Source organism: Perna viridis, chromosome 2 (genome assembly GCF_037379345.1).
Source record: "Perna viridis isolate PV_CMFRI_1.1 ecotype Kerala chromosome 2, ASM3737934v1, whole genome shotgun sequence".
In the NCBI taxonomy this organism is placed as follows: domain Eukaryota; kingdom Metazoa; phylum Mollusca; class Bivalvia; order Mytilida; family Mytilidae; genus Perna; species Perna viridis.
This window is the reverse complement of record NC_142446.1, coordinates 65,843,911-65,869,004: the sequence shown is the minus strand read 5'-3', so window position 1 is coordinate 65,869,004 and position 25,094 is coordinate 65,843,911. Positions and strand designations below refer to the sequence as shown.

The 25,094-nt window shown below is 31.7% G+C and overlaps 2 protein-coding genes across 4 annotated transcripts in view; both read left to right on the top strand.

Annotated features, from left to right (window-relative positions):
- Positions 1 to 10,970, top strand: part of LOC148626529 (CD109 antigen-like) — a 33,130-nt gene extending 22,160 nt beyond the window's left edge. Inside the window, exons 26-37 of the mRNA XM_088570581.1 lie at positions 1,156 to 1,237; positions 1,620 to 1,776; positions 2,170 to 2,259; positions 5,175 to 5,352; positions 5,588 to 5,808; positions 5,937 to 6,089; positions 6,483 to 6,545; positions 6,933 to 7,042; positions 7,436 to 7,592; positions 8,521 to 8,623; positions 10,220 to 10,311; positions 10,919 to 10,970. Coding sequence (XP_088426707.1) covers positions 1,156 to 1,237; positions 1,620 to 1,776; positions 2,170 to 2,259; positions 5,175 to 5,352; positions 5,588 to 5,808; positions 5,937 to 6,089; positions 6,483 to 6,545; positions 6,933 to 7,042; positions 7,436 to 7,592; positions 8,521 to 8,623; positions 10,220 to 10,311; positions 10,919 to 10,927 — 1,415 coding nt within the window. The 3' untranslated portion in view covers positions 10,928 to 10,970. The remainder of the gene's footprint in view (positions 1 to 1,155; positions 1,238 to 1,619; positions 1,777 to 2,169; positions 2,260 to 5,174; positions 5,353 to 5,587; positions 5,809 to 5,936; positions 6,090 to 6,482; positions 6,546 to 6,932; positions 7,043 to 7,435; positions 7,593 to 8,520; positions 8,624 to 10,219; positions 10,312 to 10,918) is intronic.
- A 1,531-nt stretch (positions 10,971 to 12,501) lies between these two features.
- Positions 12,502 to 25,094, top strand: part of LOC148626528 (CD109 antigen-like) — a 49,637-nt gene continuing 37,044 nt past the window's right edge. Inside the window, exons 1-11 of one of the 3 annotated variants that reach the window (XM_088570578.1) lie at positions 12,502 to 12,648; positions 17,595 to 17,661; positions 18,114 to 18,277; positions 18,562 to 18,587; positions 18,925 to 19,084; positions 19,447 to 19,517; positions 20,084 to 20,209; positions 21,057 to 21,096; positions 21,802 to 21,886; positions 22,498 to 22,588; positions 23,510 to 23,728. In XM_088570578.1, the coding sequence (XP_088426704.1) occupies positions 17,606 to 17,661; positions 18,114 to 18,277; positions 18,562 to 18,587; positions 18,925 to 19,084; positions 19,447 to 19,517; positions 20,084 to 20,209; positions 21,057 to 21,096; positions 21,802 to 21,886; positions 22,498 to 22,588; positions 23,510 to 23,728 (1,038 nt within the window). In that variant the 5' untranslated portion in view covers positions 12,502 to 12,648; positions 17,595 to 17,605. Of the gene's footprint in view, positions 12,649 to 17,594; positions 17,662 to 18,113; positions 18,278 to 18,561; positions 18,588 to 18,924; positions 19,085 to 19,446; positions 19,518 to 20,083; positions 20,210 to 21,056; positions 21,097 to 21,801; positions 21,887 to 22,497; positions 22,593 to 23,509; positions 23,729 to 25,094 lie in introns of those variants that run through there. The other 2 variants (XM_088570579.1, XM_088570580.1) reach the window with 2 other exon arrangements.

Sequence of the window (25,094 nt, the reverse complement as noted above, 5' to 3'; positions counted from 1 at the left end):
AGTTAAGATATATATCAAGATGACATTTCTTTGAATGAAGCAAATATTGATAATAAAGAATTTCTGTTTCTTCATCTTAGTATTCGTATCAATAATAGTAAACTTAATACTAGAATTTGCGGCAAAAGGGATGGTTTTTGATTTCCTGTTGTTAACAATTCATTTTAGATGGCTCGTCTCCTCGTCTCCATTATATGGTGTTTACATATCACAATTCGTACTTATAACAATGATTGGGTTTCAACGACAGAAATATTTGTCATGCGTTTCTATAAACGAGAAATTACTACATCAAGGATTTCAAGATCACAAGCTCATATAAAACCGATATACTTGTAAATGATTAATTCTTGCAGGCATCTCTCATTCTATATTTTATGGTAATGTTTTAACAAAGAACGAACAATTAAATGCTCACCCTATAAGTTGACTAAACCATTATATAAGCTAATTCCTAAGTTTTTGTAGGTTTAAACTGGTCTGGAGCTGGCATGTTAGGTAAAACTACCAGTAGTCCTTTTGTGCATTTTTGCAACGTAAAAAGGATTTCCCAGTTTCTTTATCTATGTTTTGACAAGGGACTCAGACATTTTTGAACTGATATTAGATGTGTTTGATAGTGTTTTATTTTTCCAAAGTGGCCAGTTATGAAAATGAAAAAAAAAGATTGTAATCAGGCAAAAAATACTTTAACCCCGCCGTATTTTTGTGCAAGTCCTAAGTCAGGAACTTATGTCTTCTTTTGTTTGTTTTCACTTTCAGTTTACTTTATGTTACGATAACTATTTCGCTGCACTTGTGCATAACGTTATTTAGGGCCGGCTGCAGTCTTTCTCGTTCATTAAAGACCGACGGGTGGCCTTAAACTGACGTATTTCATTTCGGAGGGGTTGTTGTTTCTTTGACATATGCACCATATCCATTCACTTTATATAAACAAAACACTATTGTCCCCATCCTTCCCCTTTCGAAATCCCCATCCACCATAAACTATCACCACCCCATATATAAATTCTCCACCCCATTCCCCATTCCCCATCCCCCATTTACCAATGGGAAGTTTTCCCATAAAAAGTATTGTATGAATGATGTGTTTGTTGTCTATGGTCTTGTAATTATAATTATAATTATATAATATATATATTTCAAATAAAGGATACCAGCGAGAGTTATCATACGCACACGATGACGGCAGCTACAGCGCTTTTGGAAATAATGACAAAAGTGGAACAACTTGGTATTTACATTATTTTGAATTGAAAGATATTTTAATTGTGATTAAAAACAAGAATGATTGTTATGAATAAAACATTTGATTTTGAAACTCGAAGTGGAATCTTTGAGTCAAATAATGAATACCAAATTCAAAGTTAAAATATTAGTACGCATATTGAAAAATGTAATATAAACATTGATGAAAGGTTCTATTGAGTTACAATTATGTCATGAACCATACACATGTATTTAACGTCACTATTTCAAAGGGTATTGAATTAAAGAGGAAATGGCTATGCAATAGTATCTTAATTGCACATGTCATATTCTCAATCGATTATGTGAGATATCTTAAGACGTTTCAGATTATAAATTTCATTTAAAAGCCTATCACTTTTTTTTAGGTTAACTGCTTACGTGATAAAGTCATTTTCTCAAGCGTCCAAATATACCTTCATTGACATTAATGTTATGACAAAGGCAATTGAATGGGTAATCAAACAGCAGCAACCAACTGGTGCATACAATGAACCCGGAAAGGTGCTACACAAAGCAATGCAGGTAAAAATGTCAAACACTGAAAACAAACAGCCAAACAGAGCTCACTGATTTATGCCACACATAATGCCAAAATAAAAATATTTATTTTACTATTTCAGAATAGCATTTCCAGGACTGTCAGAATTATTATCATTAGTTAAATTATAACATGTAAAACATATATATGCATCACCAATTTAATGTTTCAACAATCCTATTAGTATGTATTAATAAATACATAATTTTAATATATTTGTTTTGCCTTGGATTAGCCATACTGGGCATTAAGTGGTAAAAGATAAACTATAAGGTACCGTTGACGAAATTGCGTATATGGTTTTTTTTCACCGTAGAAAATTAAAATTTTCAAAAGGTTTTATCACTACCTCTTTCAAAGCATATTTTTCTACATAGGGAGGATCGGCTTCCAGTCAACGCAGTCTGGCATGTTTTGTTTTAATCGCTTTAGAGGAAGCAAGAAGAAATAATCAAGTTGTCCCTAAGGTTAGAAACCTATCGAATTGCTTTGTCGTTTTAAGACAACGTTTTAAAAGAAAAAAAAATAAACATTTTCTCTCTCAAAACAGAAGCGCAACTTCGGGAAAAATTGGCATTAATTTCACAATAATAATCGTCATTAATCATAAAGAAGATACATAGTCAAATTTGGCACAACTTGTCAAAAATTAGAAAACAATTTTTAACTTTAATGTCAAATATAACACAGCTTAAATCTCAATATTTGTTATGTCCTCCATTTGCCAGTAATACAGCTGTAAATCGTCTTGGCTTAGACTCATCCAGATGCTTTATTTGAGCCTGCACTATTCTTTGAAGCTCCTGCTGTACTGCCTGGTCAAGTTGCTGAAGAGTTTGCGGTTGTGGCTGGCATCGGCGCATGCGCCTGTCCGATTCATCCTACAAATGCCCGATAGGGTTGAGATCCGGTGATTGTGATAGCCAGCGCATTACTTTTCTAGAAACACCCGCCAAGTTGCTAATAAAAAGTCAACTCCAAGGTAGACAAACGAGGAAAGGAAATCAATGACCCATTGAATAAATCAGTTTTCATAGAGCAGATGGATACACCGTAACGATCCACGAGTTCATGATGACGACCATAAAATTTCTGTAGTGATGACTTCAATTTTGTAGAAACATAACCCTGTTCCAGAAGCCTATTTGTTAGAGTTCTAGTGCAATACAAAAAGTCTACGTAGTTTATGCAAGCTCTGGCATAACGTATGAGTTGTAATATGAACACTCCATACGCAGGTGCTGAAGGGATGTTGACAAAGCAGAAAGGAAAGTTGACAATTTTGAATGAAAAGTCATCACGTTTGTGGTAATGTTTGGTCAATAAACGTTCATTACAACGCCAGTAGAAACGTATTCTGTCGTCTCTTTTTTCAAGTTGAGAACGAGATTAATAACTAAACTAGATGCATCGCCAGTTCTGTAAGTGTTACATCATCGAACCCTCGCCTCGAACGTCTCAGAGTGGCTCCAAAGTATGGTCTTCTTGCCCGAAACCCATGGTTACGTAGGCAATTTCGTATGGTCTGTGCCAAGATTGAGCGTATACCAAGAAGGTTATTAGCTGTTGTTTTTGCAGCAACAGTCCCATTCCTTTGGTGACAAACCGGATATAGCGATCCTAGGCTACAATTGTGATACGTGGGCAACCTGAACGGTGTTTGTCTTGTGTAGTACCCTGCTGTTGGAATCGTTCCCATAAACGAGATATCGTTCTCCGATGAACGTTGTTACGTCTGGCAACAGCATTCTGGGATTCCCCGTCCTGGAGTCGTCCGATTGCGATATTGCAGGTAGCAGCGTCTAACTTTGGCATAGCGTCACCTCGTCAGGATTCAATATAGACTGCGGTCAGGAAAGAAAAAATATAGAGTTTTTATACCCAAATTCCGCGCTATTAAAAACATGCACGATTTTCTCATCTAGGTCGTGCATTTTTTTAGATGAAGCTCTATCTGTGACACGTTCCAAATGTTACCCTAAACAGGTCTCGGTTGATTGAATTTAAATCATTTCTATTGAATACCTTTAAATGAGTTTTAGATAGATTCAATATGATTTAAATAAATAAAACCATTAAAAGTAACATTTTTACAAAAATGTGTATATCGTGCGTTTCTTTTTTGAGAGAGTATACATTACATAACTAGCAATATGAACTTGAACATATTAAACAATAAAAAAATGATTAAATAACAAAAGTTTGACAGTAAAGGTATGTTTTGTAGCTCGAAAACTGGACAATTCTATATATTGTAATTTCTAACAATTCTTGCTTTATCATTTTCATGATTTTGTAGAAATTCTTGTCGATATAAAAGCTCCTGCGAGCTTATGTTATTTGTTATTTGTACTCAACAACCCGACTTTACTTACTCTGTGAATGCAATTTTACAAAAGTTAGATACAATCCTTGAGACGTTTAGGTTTCCCGCACGCACGATACCCAAACGCACGCTAAACGCTCACCAAACGCACGATAAACGAACTCTTCTATCGTGCGTTTAAACGAACGCTCCTATCGTGCATTTAAACGCACAACGAACGAACGCTCCGAAAAAATTACAGTTAAATCAAGGAAATAATCAAAATTATCTATCGTGCGTTTAAAGGAACGCGTCTATCGTGCGTTTATCGTGTATTTAAACGAACTTAAAAAGGATGTGTAAACGCACGATAAACGATACACAAACGCTAAAATGGGAAACGTGAACGTCTAAATAAGTGTAACTAATTGCCAGCATTAAAAAATATATACATTACATAAGTATTAAAGTCAGTCCATTTCAAAATAATTACTTTTACTGTCCAAATCTTTACAATAGGCTAATCTGATTCGACAATCGACTTGACACGTGATGTTTCATGAGCGCAAATCCATCTTCGATTGCCACGCCTACAATTAAGTAGACTTCTTTTACTGGTCACAGTACATTGCCAATTGTACATGAGTATCTAAAATGCAAAACAAAAAACAAAACAAAACAAAACAAAACACAAAAAAAAAAAAAAAAAAAAAAAAAAAAAACAAGAAAAAAAAATAAGAGAAACATACGAAATGTAATTATAAGCACCGAATGTTTCATTTTCGATATTTCATTGCATGTAAAAACCAGCGTTCCTGATAATGTGCTATGGTCAAAGCGAAACACAAAAATGAAACAATATATTCCTTGAATCATACTTTTTAGAACTCTTTAGAGATTAATTTTACTTTGAGGAAAGTATATGTGATTTCTAATTTAATTATACTTTTCTGCAAAATATGATTTCGTATCGGAGCGTAATGAACGCATGAAAACTATATACAATGCTTGAGGCAGATTCATTAACAGTCCTTTAATTTCTACATATACTTTTCATTCTTTAATTCTTTTTTAAAGATTAACGATTCTGTTCAGAGGTCAATAGACAGTGCCACAAAGTTCATTGCAGATGGGGCACCAGCAACAACAGATAATTTGTATGAACTTGCCATAATGTTCTATACGCTGTCACTGGTAAATCACAACGTTAAAGATCAGCTGCTTATTGAACTGGAGAGGAAATCACAGACTGCTGGTAAGCATGATGATGACAATCCTTAACAACTTGCCAATATTTTAAGTAACAAGATACTAAACATGCAATTTTTACCTTTCTCACTCTACATTTCATAAATCAACTTTCAACTTATACCGATTTGCGTTTACTTTCTTTGAAAAAAGAACTGAATCACATGTTTGTGATATTTGTTTTACAAAAGAATATGTATCTGATTCGAAAAAAAAACATAGTAATTTGAGACCTCATTTAGGTGGCGGAAAGTATTGGAAACTTACAGATACTGTGGCAAACAAGGTTCAACCATGGAGGTCATGGAGACCACCAAGGACAAATGCAAGAGCAATTGACGTGGAAATGACGTCATACGTACTTCTTGGCTACAATATTAGAAGCGATACACCCAATGGTATTTTGGTCCTCCGCTGGCTTGGTAACCAAAGAAATCCAAATGGTGGTTTCATTTCTACCCAGGTATTGAAATATTTTGATAAATAGTTATCTGATTTATAAATTAATGGTTAATTACAGGTCATCACTTCGATTTTTGTTAATTGCAAGTACAAGAAATAAAAATAATCTGTAGTTTAAAATACTTCCAGGATACAGTTATAGCACTTCAAGCATTGTCAGGACTTGGCGTCAAGCTATTTGTGAAAACATTCTCTATGACAGTTGGTACTCAGGCTGCTACATGGAAAGGGCGAACATTCACGGTAGATGATGGAAACGCTTTAGTAATTCAAAATGAGGATGTGAGTATATAATTATTACGTCTATACAATTTCCACCCTGTCATAAATGTGATTGTTAAACTTCATATGATACACCAATAATCTGAAAACGATAGCTAAGAAGCAGAAAGGATACTTCATGAACAAGTAGAAAACTAAGGCAACGATATACTAATATTAATAAAATAAAGAAAACCTGTCTGGACATGTAGTGTTAACAACCTGATGAATTTGAATGCAACTTCCAATATTGATTACTTATTTTGCGGGGTGTGTTCCTTTCACTACCGTAATCACATGATCAGAGACTGATATCATTACTGATAATGGCCTTCTTTTTAGGAATTCATGTTGGTTGAATTTTTAATTGTTACTGCTGTATTCTCATCAATGATTCGTTTCTTTATTCTGTAGCTTCCAAAAACCGTTAGATCAATATCAATAGACGCTAAGGGAAGAGGATTGTGTTTACTGGAGGTATACAAAGCTATTTTTTTATAAAAAAAAGATAGAGAGAGACAGAGTATATTACACTACCAGATGTGATGTTGTAGTCATTTTTGTATAATTTTATATCATTGTTTATTATATGAATATAAATTATTTTATTATAAAATTGTAAGCGCAGACTAAACTTAATAATAATTATTAGATACACCCATGGTTCTGATATTATCAGGTTAAATTTAGTTTTAAAAGTGAGTTTTTGTGAGTTCCTCTGATTATATTTACATTTATATATACGTCAAATTGTATTTTCTATTATGAGATTTTCTTGGAATGTTTCTTTATTATAATTTAATAAATAGACAAGAAGAAAAACATAAGAAAAGATCACTTGAGTATTTTTGTTTCAATCCACAGGCAGCCGTTTACTACAATGTATTTGAAGAATTAAGAGAACCCGCATTTGATCTTACACCGACAGTAATGAAGGAGACTATTAACGGATTTACATTGCGAGCTTGCTTCAGGTACATGTAACATAAAATTTGTATCATATAATATACTTAATTATATCAATTTCTGACCCTCAAAATGATGATTTTATATTGTAACTGTTATGCAATCTTTGCTTTCCATGTAAAAGCCGTAAACATGAATCAAATACATATAAAAGTTTTGTCGCGTTGATCTGATTACTGTAGAATTTCTACAATATCGATATATATATATATCGATGTGGCAAATTAAAACATATTGATGTAGTCTGTCATAAAGCTTATTTCTAAACGTCTACATTGTAAACCAAGCAGCAAACCATTTACAGCTTGATATCAACAAGTCAAAAATTAGTAACTAGATAATTTTGTATAATTTATCTGCTAATGACAGTCATAAACATTCATATCATATTTTGCTTACAGATGGCTGAGAGGTGGCGAAAGCACTATGGGTCTTTTGGAGATTAGTATACCATCTGGTATGGAGGCTGACACTGATTCAGTTGACACATCTGGTGCACAGGAACAGTTCACCTCTATTGAGAAAGCTTTCCGTCAAGTTAATTTGTTCTTTGATGCGGTTAGTTGTTAGTTGTTCAAAAAAGTTTTAATTCAATACGTCTTTCAAATTTCACCGATATTGAATCGTATAAGTTTCCCATAATTTTACGATTTCCCATCAATGTGCCTTATCCTACAATTCCGTTTAGCATCGGAAAGTCTACATTCTATATATATAAAACGAATTCTCATAAAATTCATATTGATTTATGCATCTTTTTTTTTCACATTATCTTGAAATATGTACTCAGTATAAGGACAGGTAAATGAAAATCTTAAATACTTTTCATTAGCAGAATACGCTCCCGAATGAAATGTTTTTGTTTGTATTATAAACTGGGTCCAGTATACTTATGGCGAGAAAAAACATCAATAAATGTTTGTGTATATAAAATCGACAACTTAAAAATAGCCTCATGGCAGTTTTATTATCCTATCTTTGTAAATGCAGTTGAGAACCACACCAGTCTTAAAAAAATAGATCCAATAATTGAACCAAAAATAAATCTTAGTTTTTTCCAAGATAGGAATGGTCTAAACATGACATCCGAGTGACTACAAAAACGACGTAATCAGCCTATCAATTACCGGACGATTCGACCCAAAGACATTTGGCACATTTTGGCACATACATATTTCAGACAAAGGACAATACAAACCGTATATCATAACATTTGTTTTCCATTTTTGAATTTGATAATAACAAGACTGCCAAGAATATAAAAGGGTGTTTGAGTTTACGCTTCTTCGGGAGCGTTTAAAGTTTCACCTTCCTCATATCATAAAAAAAGGATATGTAAGTAAATGAATGCTGCTGTTTGTTTCACAATTTAATGTGTTTAACCTTTTTGGTTTAAGTAAGTTTAATGTTATATTTACGTTGATTCATCCTTAATAATAACAACTGCTAAAACGCATAAGAAATTGCATTTTGTTTCCATTTGTAGATCCTTTCCACTCAAATGTGTATTGAGATCAATATCAGGCGTACGAGTATGGTGGCCAAACACAAACCACAAATGATTCGTTTATCAGAGTACTATGAACCAAGTAATTATAAATCATATTTGTTAGCTGTCCTGGTCAGAAGAGCATTGTGAGCTATTGCAATCACAAGGCGTCCCTTGTCGTTATTGTAGTCGTCCGTCGTCCATTTTTTGTATACTCGACTGCTTTGAGGATTCTAGACTAATTAGAACCAAATTTGGTATAAATGTTCTTTAAGGTATTTTGCATAGAACTAATCTTAGTCTTATTGATCCATAGAAAACAATGTTTGCCGTTACTAGAAATAGAACATAAGGATAAAGAAGAAGTTTTTCGAATTTATCTCAAAACCCTTAGGTTTAGCAGAATTCTGAGATAGGGTTAAAATGTTGATGTATGTCAACAATTCGTGTTAATATGTAAAGCTAACTATAGAGCATAGGGGCCAGAGAAATGTTTTTTTTTCACATAATTCACTAGGTTAAGTAAAATGCATGCTAGGGTAAAAGTGTTCAGCACAATAAGATCTATTTGTGGTAAATGTTTGTGTAATATACTAAGCTGTTTTGGAGTAATATCCCTATTTCGAAGTTTCTTACTCTCACAAATTTTAATGTAATTGATTACAAATGTTACAATAATCTTCATCTCTGACAGTACTAGACCAGTTATAAGCAAACTTAGTTTGTTTGAATGTTTCTACGGATATTTTGCAAGAACTAATGCTGGGATTTTTGATCTGTCAAAAATATGGCCGATATTACTAAAATAAGAACAAAGGTGTCAGACAGAAGTTTTCGGATATATCTCCTGAACACATAGTTTGAGAAAAGTTCTGACATGGGATATACGCTTTCATAATGAAAATGTATTTGTGTGGGTAATATCTCCTGCTATTCTTTTTAGCAATTTCCGAGTTAGTACCCTTCCACGACGGCCTTTTGTTTGCTACCTGTAATGTTATTATGTCAGAGGACGCTTACCCTACCGGTGCACCTAGTCCATGCTCCCAGTTTTTAGTGGAGTCCGAGTTGCTCATTTACTTTTGTTACTTTGTATGTATGATTTTACTTACTTTATGTTCTTTGTTGTGTATGTCTGTTTTCCATGTCTGGTCTTTGTCCCTGGATTACATTCTTTTGATTACCGCTACAACCTTGGTTCCCTTGATTACTCTTTTAAATATTTTCCGCCAAAGAAAAAATACTGGACGGAATTTAGTGAATATTGATACATTTGTATAATTACTCTTTCGGAACGAGCATTTGGGAATTTTCATTTAAAAGGCATGGCGCCTTTTACAATAAATCTAATGTTGCTTAGTAATTTAAAGTCTTTATTTAGAGCCTTGAGTCTTAAGCCCAATGAAGATGTTTGGTTAGTTTAATTATGAAAACATATGTAAGAATAAAACATATGCTTAGTGACAACAGACGCAACGACAAAGATTAAGCTATAATAGAAGGTCATAAAGTTGACAACTAGAAAACCTTAGGAAAGAAGTAATTATAAAAACGAAACAGTTATGCTTTCTTTCTTTTACTACAAAATATGAAAATATATCTTTTTTAACTTTTAACTTTTATAACTCTAAAAAGCAAGAGTCATGAATGCTTGATTGAACGTTTGGTACATGTAGTTTTATATTTGTGTTTGTAGGTAATGAGGTAATCAAAACATACATATCAGAGAAACTCGCTGATGCAACCATAATTGAGGTCTGTGGACCTGAAAACTGCGTTGAAGTCAAGGTATAAATATGTAACTCGTTATTTAATGAAATTAGGGATACATAATGTTTATACGTATTTCGTCCATTTCAGATACCTTGATATCTTGATTTCGTTGATTTAAATCGAACAATATAATTTTATAAAGAATTAAGGAGGTAGACCTAGATATGGGACATAACTCATGAAATGAGTGATTTGTTTGTAGTATATTCAATTTCAGCAAAGCCTCTCAAGCATTCCTTTGAAGCAGAAAAAAAATAATCGTAGTTAATTAGATGCTTACATAAGATTGATGTAAAATACTGAATACAAACGTTCCAATGATTTAAAGAGTTGTGTCCCTTACATAGGTCTACCTCCTTAATGTATGGTTTTATATTTGATACAGATCTGTTGAATGTCTGTACCACGGACTACCTCTACCATTGGAGGTTTCTGCAATTTATAGGCATTGGTTACTGAGATATACAAATTAAAAAAAAACAATTACAGTTTTCAAAGCTTTGTGATTTTGACCTATTTTTTTCTGTTTTACAGATTTATCAATATCAATGTTCTAAAATGACAAATACAAAATATAACGATATAGTATAGTCATGTCATTATTTTTTTAATTTATTTTCAGAAACGCTGATTATGACAAAAGACGAATAAATTTTAATAAATTTGTTAAGAAAGGCCTTTCTCATATTTTATTTTGTTCGCAAATAAAACATGAATTACCACCCAGGCATTTATATACGGACGCGAATAGAAAACGTATAAATTTAGGAAAAAAATCAAAATATAGATAGGATAAGTCGTGTACCACTGAACGTATGTCCTTGTCAGCAAATCACCGATGTCGTGTTGTGATTTGTCTCTATAAGGCGTGTAAGTGTTTTCTTGCTCCATTATAAAGATTAATATCCTGGAATACGGAGATTCCTTTTGGAATAATAAAAAAAATTATAACAAATCAAGCAAACAAACTCGTGAAAAAAAGAATCACGATTATTACGCTCCTATTTTAAATTAATTTATGTCCATTAATACACAGCTATCTAGAGAGGTTGTTGCGTATTTAAATACATAAACTCATTGTACTATAAATGAAATAACATATTTTCTAATACATGAAGTTATAATTACTTTGTGCTTTCCCACATTTTTCCTTTCATGATTTTTAAACATAATTATGTCATGTTTAAATTTATTGGTCTCACGTTTACTGCATTTCTAGGTAAAGGTATTGGCTAAACATGAACAAGTTCCTTCAAAATGTAATACGTACTATTTTATTCATCGTTTTATGTTAAGGGAGAGACTGGGGTCGGTGTAAAGGGATGTGCGGCTATAATGGGGGTTATATGCAGGATATGAAGTATGATCGACTTAAATTAGTATCGATATATTATAAAATTTAATAATAAACGGTAAAACGACCATGGGGTATTTACACAACAAAAGTCTTACAATTAAGTGCAAAAAATCATGATTAACTATTTAAATTCTATCACTCCTTACTTCCCGATACAATCAAAGGTATGCTGACAATTCAGTTGATTCTTACGTCTATTCTAATGCATAAGTGAGGGTTAGAGTTTTACAATATTAGAATATAAATGGCTATGTTCTTACTGTCGTCCAAAAACAAACCTGACACATCTCGTACGAACAATTATTAGCACCTTGCCTGACATACCTGTTCACTCTTACTGTTACACTAAAAAGTCTTCTAGCATTTCAGTCACTGAAACATGTTCCCATCTGACCTACATGCTCAGATCACTTAATTGACGAAACAATTCTCATAGTCAATGTCAGTCAAAGAGAGAAAGAGGGTTGAGGAGAGGAGAAAGAGAGAGACTTATCGCGACAAGTACGTTTCACTCAAGGAATAGCATACTAAATTTCCCTAAAATGTACAAACGTAGAAAAAATCAGGATATATTTGACTACATGATTGACCCTTGCTTTGTATGAGCTTCATAAAGTAATGTCATCGCTGTTTATGTATACAAGCAATAATAAAAGAGAACAAATATATATAGTATATCCGGTTACAGTTGTTACAATGACCACAAATCGTTTACTTGATGTTGCTTTGTTCATTCCCTTCCTAAAACAGTATCCAATGAAAAACGGTAAATTACGAAATGGAAATGAAATCCACTAATAAAATAACACTTAATGCAACAAAATATGTTTTTATACTTAGACATCCTTTCAATTTTATACAGTAAGATTTTAATATTAAAATACATTCACATTATACGTGCAGTTGAACTACGACAATTGCTTGGAAGATTCAACTTTAAGAAGAATTTTCTTATTTTGAAGTAAGATATTTTCTTAAAGTCAACCCATAGACAGGTATGCATTTTATTTGCTCATTTGCTTTTCTTGCTTTGTACATTTTATTTCAATTATTTTATATTATTTTGTTATGTATGTCTGTTTTCCCCGTCTGGTTTTTGTTTTTGGATTTCCTTCGTTTGATTTCTGCTAGAATCTTGGGTCCTTTGATTACTCATTGAAAATGAAACATTATTTAATAATGCTGAAAAAAAAAAAACAACAACCGAATCCCTTTCGGACCTGTGTTCGGATGCATACAGTTTAAGACAAATTATTGTTTTTGATATATTCAGGGTATGTCTTTGACAGATTCCAGTTGAGTTTTTTTTCAACTTTAATTTGAAAGCTTTTTGTTTGAATTAAATATGTACTAATTTTGATAAACATGAAATGTTATTTTGGTTTTATACTTTGCTAAAAAATTCCCATGCATGTGATTCTTAAAAGACGATACAATGCTCAATATATAGGTAAACATTGTTAATATTAACTGTAAATAAAAATTATATAACTACATCAAATTACGTTACATTTTAAAATATGTTTTGTAAGAAAAAGATGAGCAGCACATGTTTTGTGAATAGTGCAGGACGCTTATCATACCAATTCGTCCCGTTTGAGCATAGTTTGGGGATTTGCTTCGTTTTTACAATCTATGTGCATTATTATTTTAGTTGTTTAGTTTTGTTTCATATTATATTCAGTTGTGTGTATTTTCCTTATCAAGTAGTATTCCATGGATTATGTCCATTTTGAATAAATTCAAATTTTTGAAGCCTCTAAAATATGTTTAGTTTATCAACATATGTCATCAGACAAATCCGTCTAAATATATATTTAATTGTCTTTTCCATAAATATTATTTGGGTTATTTATATTTTGTGAAAGAACTATTGTGTGTAAACTACCAACTTTATAGGCGATTTTTTTTATGGAACTAAGAGTATCATTTCTAACGTTATGTAAATGACCTAAAAAGTAGCAAATCTACGTTGGTTGTAAACGTTGCAAGTGTTATTGACTGATCCTACCTAGAAGTTCAAACAAAATATATAGCTATGTTGAAAACACCAGCAGATACACCAATCTAAAAATTCAGAATTCATCAAGTGTCCGAAATGTCGCCAAACCACGACTTTTGATTTTCAAGAACGTAAATTAAACCTTCGTACCTTTTCAAAAATTTAGGTGCAATTTGCGAAGAAAACGTTACTTTCATATTGTGTTGGTAGAGGGCTTATAAGACGTAATTTCACTCTGTGATCCCCTTAAGTTTTAATATTTCCCTAATGGACGTGAAGATGAATTGCAACATATTCTTTAAAACTGTTCATATTTAGTTTCGTGTCATATTTAGTTTCGTGATCTTATTGGCTTGCATTGGTATATTTTAGTCAATAATAAAACAAGAAAGATATTAAGTACAATATTTTACCGTTTTGTAAAAAGCACTACAAAATAGAAACAATATTATTTTTTTTAATGTTCTACGTGGCAGATACGAAAATGTTCTTCCTAGAAAGCAACTGAAGCAAACACAGGCGGATCGAAATAACTATCCAGAATTCCAATTTCGGGAACAAAAGAGTAGAATTTTACAGCTAACACGAAATTATGGTATTATGACGATCTTGATTTCCTCCGGTATCAATTTCCGCATTTAATGTGAATTTTTTCAAGCCATAAAGACGTTTTTCTTATCCGATGAAAATTATTTGCCACATTAGCATGCGTTCTTCTATCTAGAACCACTTCTGTTGTATGTTCACGTTCATTATGGACTAATTGCGTGTTTTCCAATTTTTGCGACACAAATTATTTATTTGATGCAGTGGCTCGAATATTGACATCAACAATTTAAATCGATTATTCTAATGCAATATATTTACATAACAAGCATTTTCATTGACTCGAATCAATCGTACAATTCTCAATAAACCTGTCAAAGCCGATTCACAAATTATGAATAGTATGGTAAAGACTATCTGCCTAACAATGTAATAGGCTGACCTACTAATTGACCAATAATAGTATGACGATCTTGAAAAGTAATTATCGTTATTGAATAAATTGTCATTACCAAATTGGCTTATCAAAATTCCATTTGAAGCAAGATGAAAAAAAAACTCGAAGGGAAATTCAAAATCTCCATATATTTGAACGAATTATAATTTTCTTGGTGGTAGGATTTTGTTCGGCGGTCAGTATGAGCTAACCAGGACCATAATTGAATAAATGAAGATTCACACCTCATTTATGATTATTTCATTAGATTAGAGATAACTGTTTTGCATTTGCTACTTTGCGAAAGTAAAATTACTGAAAACACTCTAGATTGTTATTGTTTTCGACTGGTTTGAAAACATATTTAAAGCAGAATTATGGGAAACCAGGCTAAACCAAATTCATTTGATCTAGGCTTGAGAAGTGGTCTATTCACCAAGGTTCAAAATATATTGGTATTAATAAATAGGGATTTATTTTTAAAAGTGTTTGGGTTTTGCCTTTGTGCTGTACAGACTTGTTTCACATAAGATGTAAGCAGAAGTTATATTTACTCCGTTGTCAATAATTACATTTCTTCTCGTGACACTGTTTATAAGCAAATAACACGTTGCTTGTATAAATATCAAATTTAGTATTCCAGTATATGTTTTTTTTCTGATAAACATTCATTGATCATTTGTGACGCTACTTCTTATTTTGTTATAAGTAATATATTTTCGTGACATACTTTAAAGCAAGAATTCGTGATTACAACAAATATAATTTTTCTGCTCCTGATAAAGGTATCCTTACTCTCTATCATTTTATCATGGATGTTGTGATTTCCAACTAAACTTACAATGCGGTGCCGTTCACAAAAAAAAAGAACAATCGTGTATATGTAAATGTAAATCAACAATTGTTTGCCATACCTTGCTTGCGTGATTTCGTATTTATAATATGTAATGAAAAATTAAGTTTGCATAGACATTTGGTACTTGTAAAATGTAAAGAATACTGTCAACAGTAAATCATATATACAGAATGATAAATGATAAGTAAATTTAAAAATTAAAACAAACATGCAACTGTTACATGTCAAAAGAGTGACATGTAATTTTATTCGTATCATGAAGTTATTACAGTATGACTTGTTCATTATATCATGCTATAATGTAGAGGATTTGTTATGCTGACAATTTACTGGATCTCATTTAGTGGTGTAATCTTATGCAGGACGACAAATATTTTGCACAAAGGAGCCTTCCAAACGTCTCGGAGCACCTGAGTGTTCTCCTGTATTTTTTAACGTTTGCCTATTTTTGTGCGACTTGTTTTCACCAGTGTCCTCTACCTCGTTTTAACCCTATACCTATTCAGCTCCTTTCTCTGTACCAAGATTTGAAAATTAGAAAAAAATGCAATTTTAATGCAAATTTATGACCGATCCAGAAAACCAAAAAAGACACCATGTGTATGACAATCGTACAACACATAAGAAACAAAAATAGAAAAAAATAAACACACAAACACACACAAATAGAAATAAGAAGAACAAGATCCCTAATGGAAGAAATGTTTCATTGCTCATTCTATCCATAACTTCCAAGCATCAAAATGTGTCAAAAATTAACTGGAGGCTATCGATGTGACAGTGTTATTATTATTATTATTATTATATATATATATATATATATATATATATATATATATATATATATATATATATATACAACGTCTCAGAATGTGACGACTCTATTTGCTACACTGCTCCATCGGATCAAATTGATACAGAGAAGATATATAAACGTATAGAAATGTCTGAAAAATTCCCAACGATGTTAGAACTGTCAAATGTGCGATGCAATTTTTTGGTCATTCCCTCCGCGGGACTCGAACGCGTACTGCTGTAACATCTATGGCAACACCCCCTGCACGAAGTGGTCTAGGGCGCTGGACTTTGTGCAGGCGGTGTTGCCATAGATGTTACAGCAGTACGCGTTCGAGTCCCGCGGAGAGAACGACCAAAAATTTGCATTGCAAAATATATATATATAAACGTCTCAGAATGTGACGACTCTATTCACTACACTGCTCCATCGGATCAAGTTGATACAGGGAAGATATGTAAAGGTATAGAAAGGTCTGAAAACTGTTAAATGATTTAATTGTGAATTTGGAGACTTGAATTCATCGCACACGAGAAAACATATAAAACCTCTGATAGTTTTTGCATTGATATGCCAGAGAAAAAATCATCTTGTTTACCAATTTTCAGATTTTCTGTCACATTTTGTACTTTTTTGGTCACTTTATGGTCATATTTTTTGCAAGAAAAATGCGTCCAAACCCAAGGAACAACTTAATATTTAAATAATACATTCATTACTACATAGTTTAGCATATGTGAAAATATAAAGTTGTTTCTTGGGTGTGGACAGAGTTTTCTATATGTGAATTTGTTCGAAAACACAATTCACTCTTTAAAGCAGTTTTTGTCGAATGGTGTAAATTGTGGCACCATTATGACGTCTATACATTATTTCTTTTTGATACATATTACTGTGTTATGAACAACTTTCATATCATCACAACAAAGTTGATATTTGTAGGCAATATTCATACTTTAATGAACCTACATATACAAAATACAAACAAAAGAAAGTAATTGGGTCGCCAAGATTTATATTGCATTTCGTTCTCGGCATTTATCAAATATCTTCTTACATATTATTATAATATCAAATATTACTGTAAAATATTACCGTAGCACTTCAAGAAGAAAAGAATGTAAATTTACATCATTGAGGACGTCCATATTATTTGTAGCTAAATAAAATAACTGGCGTCCTTCGGAGTTTTAGTTTCCAAAATGAATTTGTCGAGTATAACCTGTGACGTGACGAAAAGTTTCTTTACATTAATTTATTTTAGGCATTGGACCCTTTATGACTAATTCTCATCCTCTTTCATAGAGAAACAAGATATGAAGAACCTGGTTCTTTATCTGGTGTCTGTTATTGGTTTTGTAAGCTGCAAAAAGTAAGTTTCAAATGTTGTCTTTCAAAAAAGATTGTGTTTTAAGTCGTACATTTAAACACATAAAAACCTAGACGGATCAAAACATAATTATAAGAAAATAACAACTTAAAAAATATTTACTTTTTAATACTCCAATTTATACAATAGGAAACGTTTACATTAATATGATATAGTATATAAACCTTAACTTTCATAAAGTGCATGTCCTACAGAGTTTATGTATAATACTGAATGTAACGTGGGACATGGAATAGAAATTATAAATGTTGATCCAGTTAATTTCTTCGGCAGGCAAGTGGTCATAAAAAGAAACATAACTTTCAACCTCACTTCAAATCTTACCACCTGTGACCTCTGTTGTCATATAGAAACATCCTTTAAGACAAATTTCACCAAAGAGATCATGGAGGCGGTAGGCATGATTAATTGGCGAAAACTGAACTATTTTTCAGTACATACATTGCTACTGTACCACAACAGATTCGCCCTGGAGAGGATGCTGAAATATATATAGCCGCGCTTCGTCCAGTTCAAGAACAAGTGAGAATTGGGGTCACATTAATGGACAAAGACAACAAAACTATTCAATTAACTGGACCTTTTGAGTTAATAAACCGTAAGATTTTCAAACATATCATGACAAATTCGTATAAATTTGAATAAAGATTCCTTTAAGATAATTTTGATTGTATCTAAATTGACCAACTTTTTTCTTTTTTCAAATAGTAAAAAAATAACGTAATAATAAACAAAAGATCTCCTAGCCTTATTAGTTTGTTTATAATATGCAGAATACCTTTTCAATTGCAAAGAAACAGTTTTTACCACATACCGTCTATATTTGACACTTAACAGATATTTAAGTTAAACAATTGATTTCGCATTTTCATTTTTTTGTAGAAGATCCGATTACTGTAAAACTAAAGGTAAGCATGTTGATTTTATAACGTTGGAAGTAAAATAAAACATTTAAACCGGACTTTTCTGAACAGGATCTGAACTTGACAAATACTGAAATCAGTAACCCAAACATTGAATAAAAAGTGTATCATTGTCTCTCGCCATTTAATCGAGCACGTGTCAACATTGAACAATCAGTCCAACAGGGGTTAGTTTAAGAAAGTTTTAAATGTGCAATTAATTAATACATGAATTATTGATAGCTAAAAAATGTTGAAGAATCGTTGTAAGTTGTCTATACATAACTTTTCTAAGTGATTTGTATTAAAATAATGCTATATGTCACCCTACATGTACTTCCAGATACCGGTAACGATAAATGATGATGAGTCCTATAAAATAAGAGTCATGGGATCCGGAGGTCTTACTTTTGACGAGACAGCTCGGTCTATCCGTGTCTCGAAGAAATCGTCTTCAATTTTTATCCAAACTGACAAAGCTGCGTACAAACCTGGTGATTTAGGTAAGGACGCAGTGTTTTCATAAAATTGTTCTGCTCTTCAAAGCTGATTCATTCGAATCATTTAAAACTCAATGCAACTCAATACATACTTCATCAATATTTAAAGTAAGTAAAAGACAAAAAATCATTTTCAATGGCAATCATTGATGTGTATTTCAAACAACAAAACCTCATTCTTTCCAATTGAATACGATCATAATTTTACGTTCTGTAATTTGTAGCAAATTTTAATAATGTCGCTTATTTTACTTGTTTTATAGTGCATTTTGGTGATTGTTTTCAGGGTGTAATATCGTGTTCGAGTTAATCGCATGGTAGAATTGTACAATCAAAATTTGTATCTACTTTTACTTAATTTTCAGTTCAGTATAGGGTTGTTGGAACTAATTCGAAACTAAATGTTCTTAGAGATCCTCAGGATATAATTATATTGGTATGATAACTTAAAAGTGTATACATAGGCAAATGAAACAGTATTTCATGCAACGTAATCATAAGCATTTTTTTATCATTGACATATTGTGAAATATTTATGCAAACTAGGTTCTTCATCGCCTTTTTCCCGGTTGTATCTACAGAACAATATTTGTATATGCCTTCTAAAAGGCGTTTTATCCGTTGTGCTGTACCAAACATTGGTATTTACTTATAGTAAATGTATTGGTCATATAGATTCGAATTAGATAATCTTAAAAAGACGATTTTGAAATATAACATTATTTGTACCCACATGAAATACATAACCTAGATGAAGAAAACGCATTATTTGAGAGAAAATGCACAAAAAGAAAAAGATTCAATAACTTATAAAGTAAAGGTTTATATACAAAACCCATTATTAACTGAAACATTCAAAAAAGAAAACACTTATACTTAAGACAGTTCAATGATGAATGAAATAATTGTCACGGTATGAGGAAATATGCTATATTACTACATGTACTAATGATAATATCCATGATGTTGAAGTACACAATGCCATTTTCACTATATCTTAAGGATCCAAAAAACAACCGAGTACAACAGCATCTCAAAGTGAAACCAATGTTTGGTGTTTACACTGATTCATTCCAACTATCTACCTTGACAAACCTTGGGGATTGGAAAATTGAAGTAGAACAAGGAGTAAGTGTAAATGAATAGGTTAACGTCATTTATTTTGGGGCCTTTACAGCTTGCTTTATGTTACGAGTTTTGCCAATCATTGAACAGTGCATAGTGATCTGTAGTAGTGAACATTTTCGTTGCTTGACTTTTAGTGGATGACTTCTCATTGGCAATCATACCACATCTCCTACTTACTTTTATATCATATATTCAATCAAATCTTTCAGCGACAATCAGTATTCAAGAAAAACCTGTCTAAAAAGACAATGATTAAATTATCCCTATTTAAATTAGACGTTTTTACATTGTAAAGTATGAAGACCACCTGTCGTATGTGACATTGATGTTGCTTTCCCTTGGAAGGTCACCTTAGACCTGTGTGACTGTAGTATGACAGTAGCGTTGTTACAAACAATTTTATTTGTATTCTTTTAACACTTTGATATGTTGTGTCAAACTTTCCGACTGAGCCTTGAAAGTGTCATTTTTATATTGTCTTCATTTTGACTTTTCATTTAGACCATTTACTACTAGAGTTAATCATTTGGATTATTTTGTAACTATCTTTTATTTCATTTTAGGTATTTTCTGGTTTTTTGATTTTGTTGTTCGTGATCGGTGTCTAAGTTGCATTCATATATGTTAGTTTAATGATTGAAAAATTGAAGAAATAATATAATCATAGAAAACGAAAGGTTTTATTCTCGACCGATAGTAGTTTCTAACATGGATACACATGTATCAAAGATTGAATTCTTATATCGTTTTAATTATGTTACACATGAAATAACACGTGTATGATAATCTGTAAGAGTTTCAAAAGCAATGAATTTATGTTTAACATTTTCACAAACCTTTGTTTTAGAGAGAGAAAACAAGCAAAATATTCACTGTTGAACGCTTTGGTAAGTTATTCATACCTTTTGGTTGTAACAAGAAAATATGGTTTTGACACATCGCATATATATATATATATATATATATATATATATATATATATATATATATATATATATATATATATATATATATATATATATATATATACCGGTTGACACATCTTAATCGTATTGCTGTTTTTGGGTTTCTGAATTTCTACTGTATTACATTTGAAGTATAAAGTGTATTTGTATATTGGCTTAATTGCTTTCCACTTTGGTAACATGAAGTGGTAATAACGTTGGTACACACGAACGATAGGAGATTTGTAGAAAAACATGTCACATATTTCACATGCATGAAACCAGTTTTTTTTCAGTTTGTAGATAATTTCATGAAGTTTATACGCAAATTAAACATCAAAATCGAATTTAACAAAGGAAAACGCGAGACGGGTAAACATAGGGTCTTTACAGTAAAAAAAGTAACAAAGACAATCCAAATATCAGAACAAAATAATGAAGCGTCATTAATGAAACCAGATAAATGGCATGGGCACTAAATAAGGAAACAAAGAATAAATTAGGACAAAAACGAGGGGAAGGCAACCGGAAAACTAAACAAAAATATTAACAGTTGCAACACCTGACTTAAATAAAAATAACGGTATATTGGAAACGTTTCGAACCATTAGATTGTGTTATAAACTAAGCAATGAATGAATGTTTCAGTACTTCCAAGATTTGAAGTCGACATTATTATGCCAAGTTTTCAATTGAAAACGAACAAGTACGTCACCGTGAAAGTCTCCGCAAAGTAAGTACACTGTACTACAAACCGAGTTGAGATGAATCAGACTTATTGACTAATTGCTTAGCAATTTCATTTAACGTTATACATTTCCGTCTCTGTAAGAGATGTAATAAATGAAATGTATTCGTACTAGTTGTACCATCAAGAAAAAGGAAAAAAGAATAGATTTGCCATATCATTGTGGTAAAATGAATGCAAATACACATTTCAAGGGCAGATAATTTTGTCAAAACCTATACGTTCTAGAATTCTATAAGCGATGTTCCCAATATATCAAGTAATTAAGCGATCATTTATTTAAATGAAAGTGTGACATCTATTGTGCAAGATCGGTTTGATTTTACAAGCATGTTTTCTTATTCTTTCATTGACTTGTACTTAGGTGTTGTCAATGTTCAATCTTTGAATTTTTTGTCTGTTTTTTTTATTTAAAAGATTTGATGCGTTAATATTGCGACATGTTATTTATTGCTTTTTTATTAAAGCACAAACAACATATTTCATTCCGATATTTTAACATATTTTAACACTTAAATACAGTTTCGCGATACCAAATCGCAGTAATAATAGTACAAGATATTCTTCGTTTTTAAATACATAACACTGCATTGTAGGTATACGTTCGGTAAACCGGTCAAAGGTGAATGTGAACTAAAACTTGAAACAAGAAGGAGTAGCAAAAATGCAATAATCAAGAATTTCCCGGTCGGTAATATGATCTAATGATATATTTCGGAATGATTCTTTTCAATGTTCAACCATTTTTTTTTCAACTAAGACATGATTTTCAGGTTAGGTATACCATTACTACGTTGCCATATGTTTTAGCTTATTAAACAGTCATTTTTGTTCGATATCATGTAACTAGAATATGCAAATCATTAAAAATGAATGAAGTAAAAAGAAAAACAGAAAACTATTTTTTAACACTTTTTTTTTCTCTTGGACATACTGTAAAGGTATAAGTGTTCGTTGATGTCATTTTTCGCGTATTGTATCAAGTAAACATAATCGCGAATAGCAATTTCCGCAGTTTAAAAAAATGTGGATGGTTATATAGTTCACAAAAAAATATGTTTTGCGCTTTTCTGTTTACTGCAAAACTAGCGAAAATATGGACATCGCAAAAGTTAATACGTTTGCAGCTGCTGTATGGTATAAACTTCCCACTTATACCATATACCATCCCCTATTCTTCATAAAAAAAACCCCATCGCCCATATTTTAGCAGTTAATTTTAATTGAATTCAATATATTTATTCATATTAATAAATGTTTTAGAACGAAATTCTCCAGACTTCCCATTCAAAATCCCCAAATAAACCATAAACTCGGAAGCTTCCCGATATATGTAATGTACAGTATCTCGCGTTTTCAATGTCTTTTAAAATTCTAAAGTGTTCTAAAATTTAATCCAAATAAACGTTTTATATTTTAAGATAATACATTTTTATTATATTTATGCATAGGAATAGTTAATTTAACAAGTTAACATAAATTTCAAATGTGATATGTACTTTGACCAAGGTTGGGATTAACTTTTATAGAATAAAAATCGTTGTTGTACTTTTAGAACAAAATTTTAAGTGTGAATATGAATAATCAAACCATTATTTTGCATCGTAGATAAATGGAATAGCCACTATGAGGGTTTTGATGACAGATCTCCTTCAGTTAGATCGATTTGTTTACTCCTTCCAAGTTTTCGCCAAAGTAACAGAAGGAATCACTGGTATTTCAGCAAATGATACTAAAAATGTCCAACTTCACGACACACCTGAAAAAATGTCCTTTTCATCAACGATGTCATCCAACTTTAAACCTGGAATACCGTGCAATATCAGAGTACGTATATAGAATTAAATTAAACACTTTCATAATTCAGTATATAAAATTATTACTTTATTTCTTTAAACATATGTAAGTGTCTTAGTGTCTTGATGATCAATGATTTAAACAAATAAACAACAACGTGTAATAAAGAGTGTATTGATAAATCCTTGTTCGTTACATGAGGTGCTACCTATGTTTCAAAATGTCTACACATATCCTGGAATGTAAACTCTTAGAGATATCTTATATATATTTCATTTATTGTCACAATCCTATTTATCAATTCTGTTACGCCAATTTCTATGTTAACGATGTTCGCAAGTCATGTTCAGTTATTTTTTGTCAGAATTTTGGACTCCTCTGGTTTTATTTATTTCATAGCATTTATATCATAATTTTATCAGGCACATCTTAAAATGTTAGTTAGGACGTTTTTATGAAATCCTTATTACTACTTCTAAAGTGTTTTCGATAGAAAAAAACCTTTCAGGCAAAAATTATCAAAATACTAGAGAAATCCTTTTTTCTGCTTGAATTGCACATGCTTTCATCTCAAAACACATTTACCTATCTATTGTTTTAGCGTGAATGATCTTTAAAGATTTAATAATCCGTTGGAATCTTTACTATTGTGAAATAGAGCAGCGGACATCCTAACGCAATATTCCCAAGTTTTAAAGTCAAGTACCGTCTACCATGTGTGTTTCATTTTGACATATAACTTATGTAATACAACTGAATCTTTTCAACTTGACAGTATGAATTGCTGAAGTGATACCGTAAAAGTTTAAGTGTTGAATCAACTCTTGTGTAAATATTAGGGGTTGCGAGATGCCTTTTAGAGCGAGGATCATTTTCAATGGTGAATCGTTCATCTATAATAAAGTCATATTTCAATCCTTTATTTTTACACATAGTATGTTCAAATTTACTCACTTCCATAAATTGTCGCTCGAACAATACCTAAATTAACGAACTTGAACCAAGAGGAATAACTACTGATAGACTAAAGCACCCGAGATTCACTCACATGTCTGAGTACCTTTAATGAATACCATTTTTGAATTTGGTATCAGACCAAACAAAATTCGTCCGCCTGATATGCTTATTACTGTAAACAAGCTCAAACATTTAAAAAAGTTGCTGTTAAATCTAGTATTCTTTTATTTTTGGGTTGAGGAACCTACGTTACTTTTTTTAACATTACCGCCATACTGTTAACATTGATCTATGAAAAAATTACGTCATTTAAAAAAAATACAACCTTAAGAACTACTGCTGGACACCTTCTCAGCCAATCACAAGAAAGAATTCCGTCATATTCGTGTAAGAATGTTTTTTTTGTAATAGATCGAAACAATAACCTTGTGCATTCTTA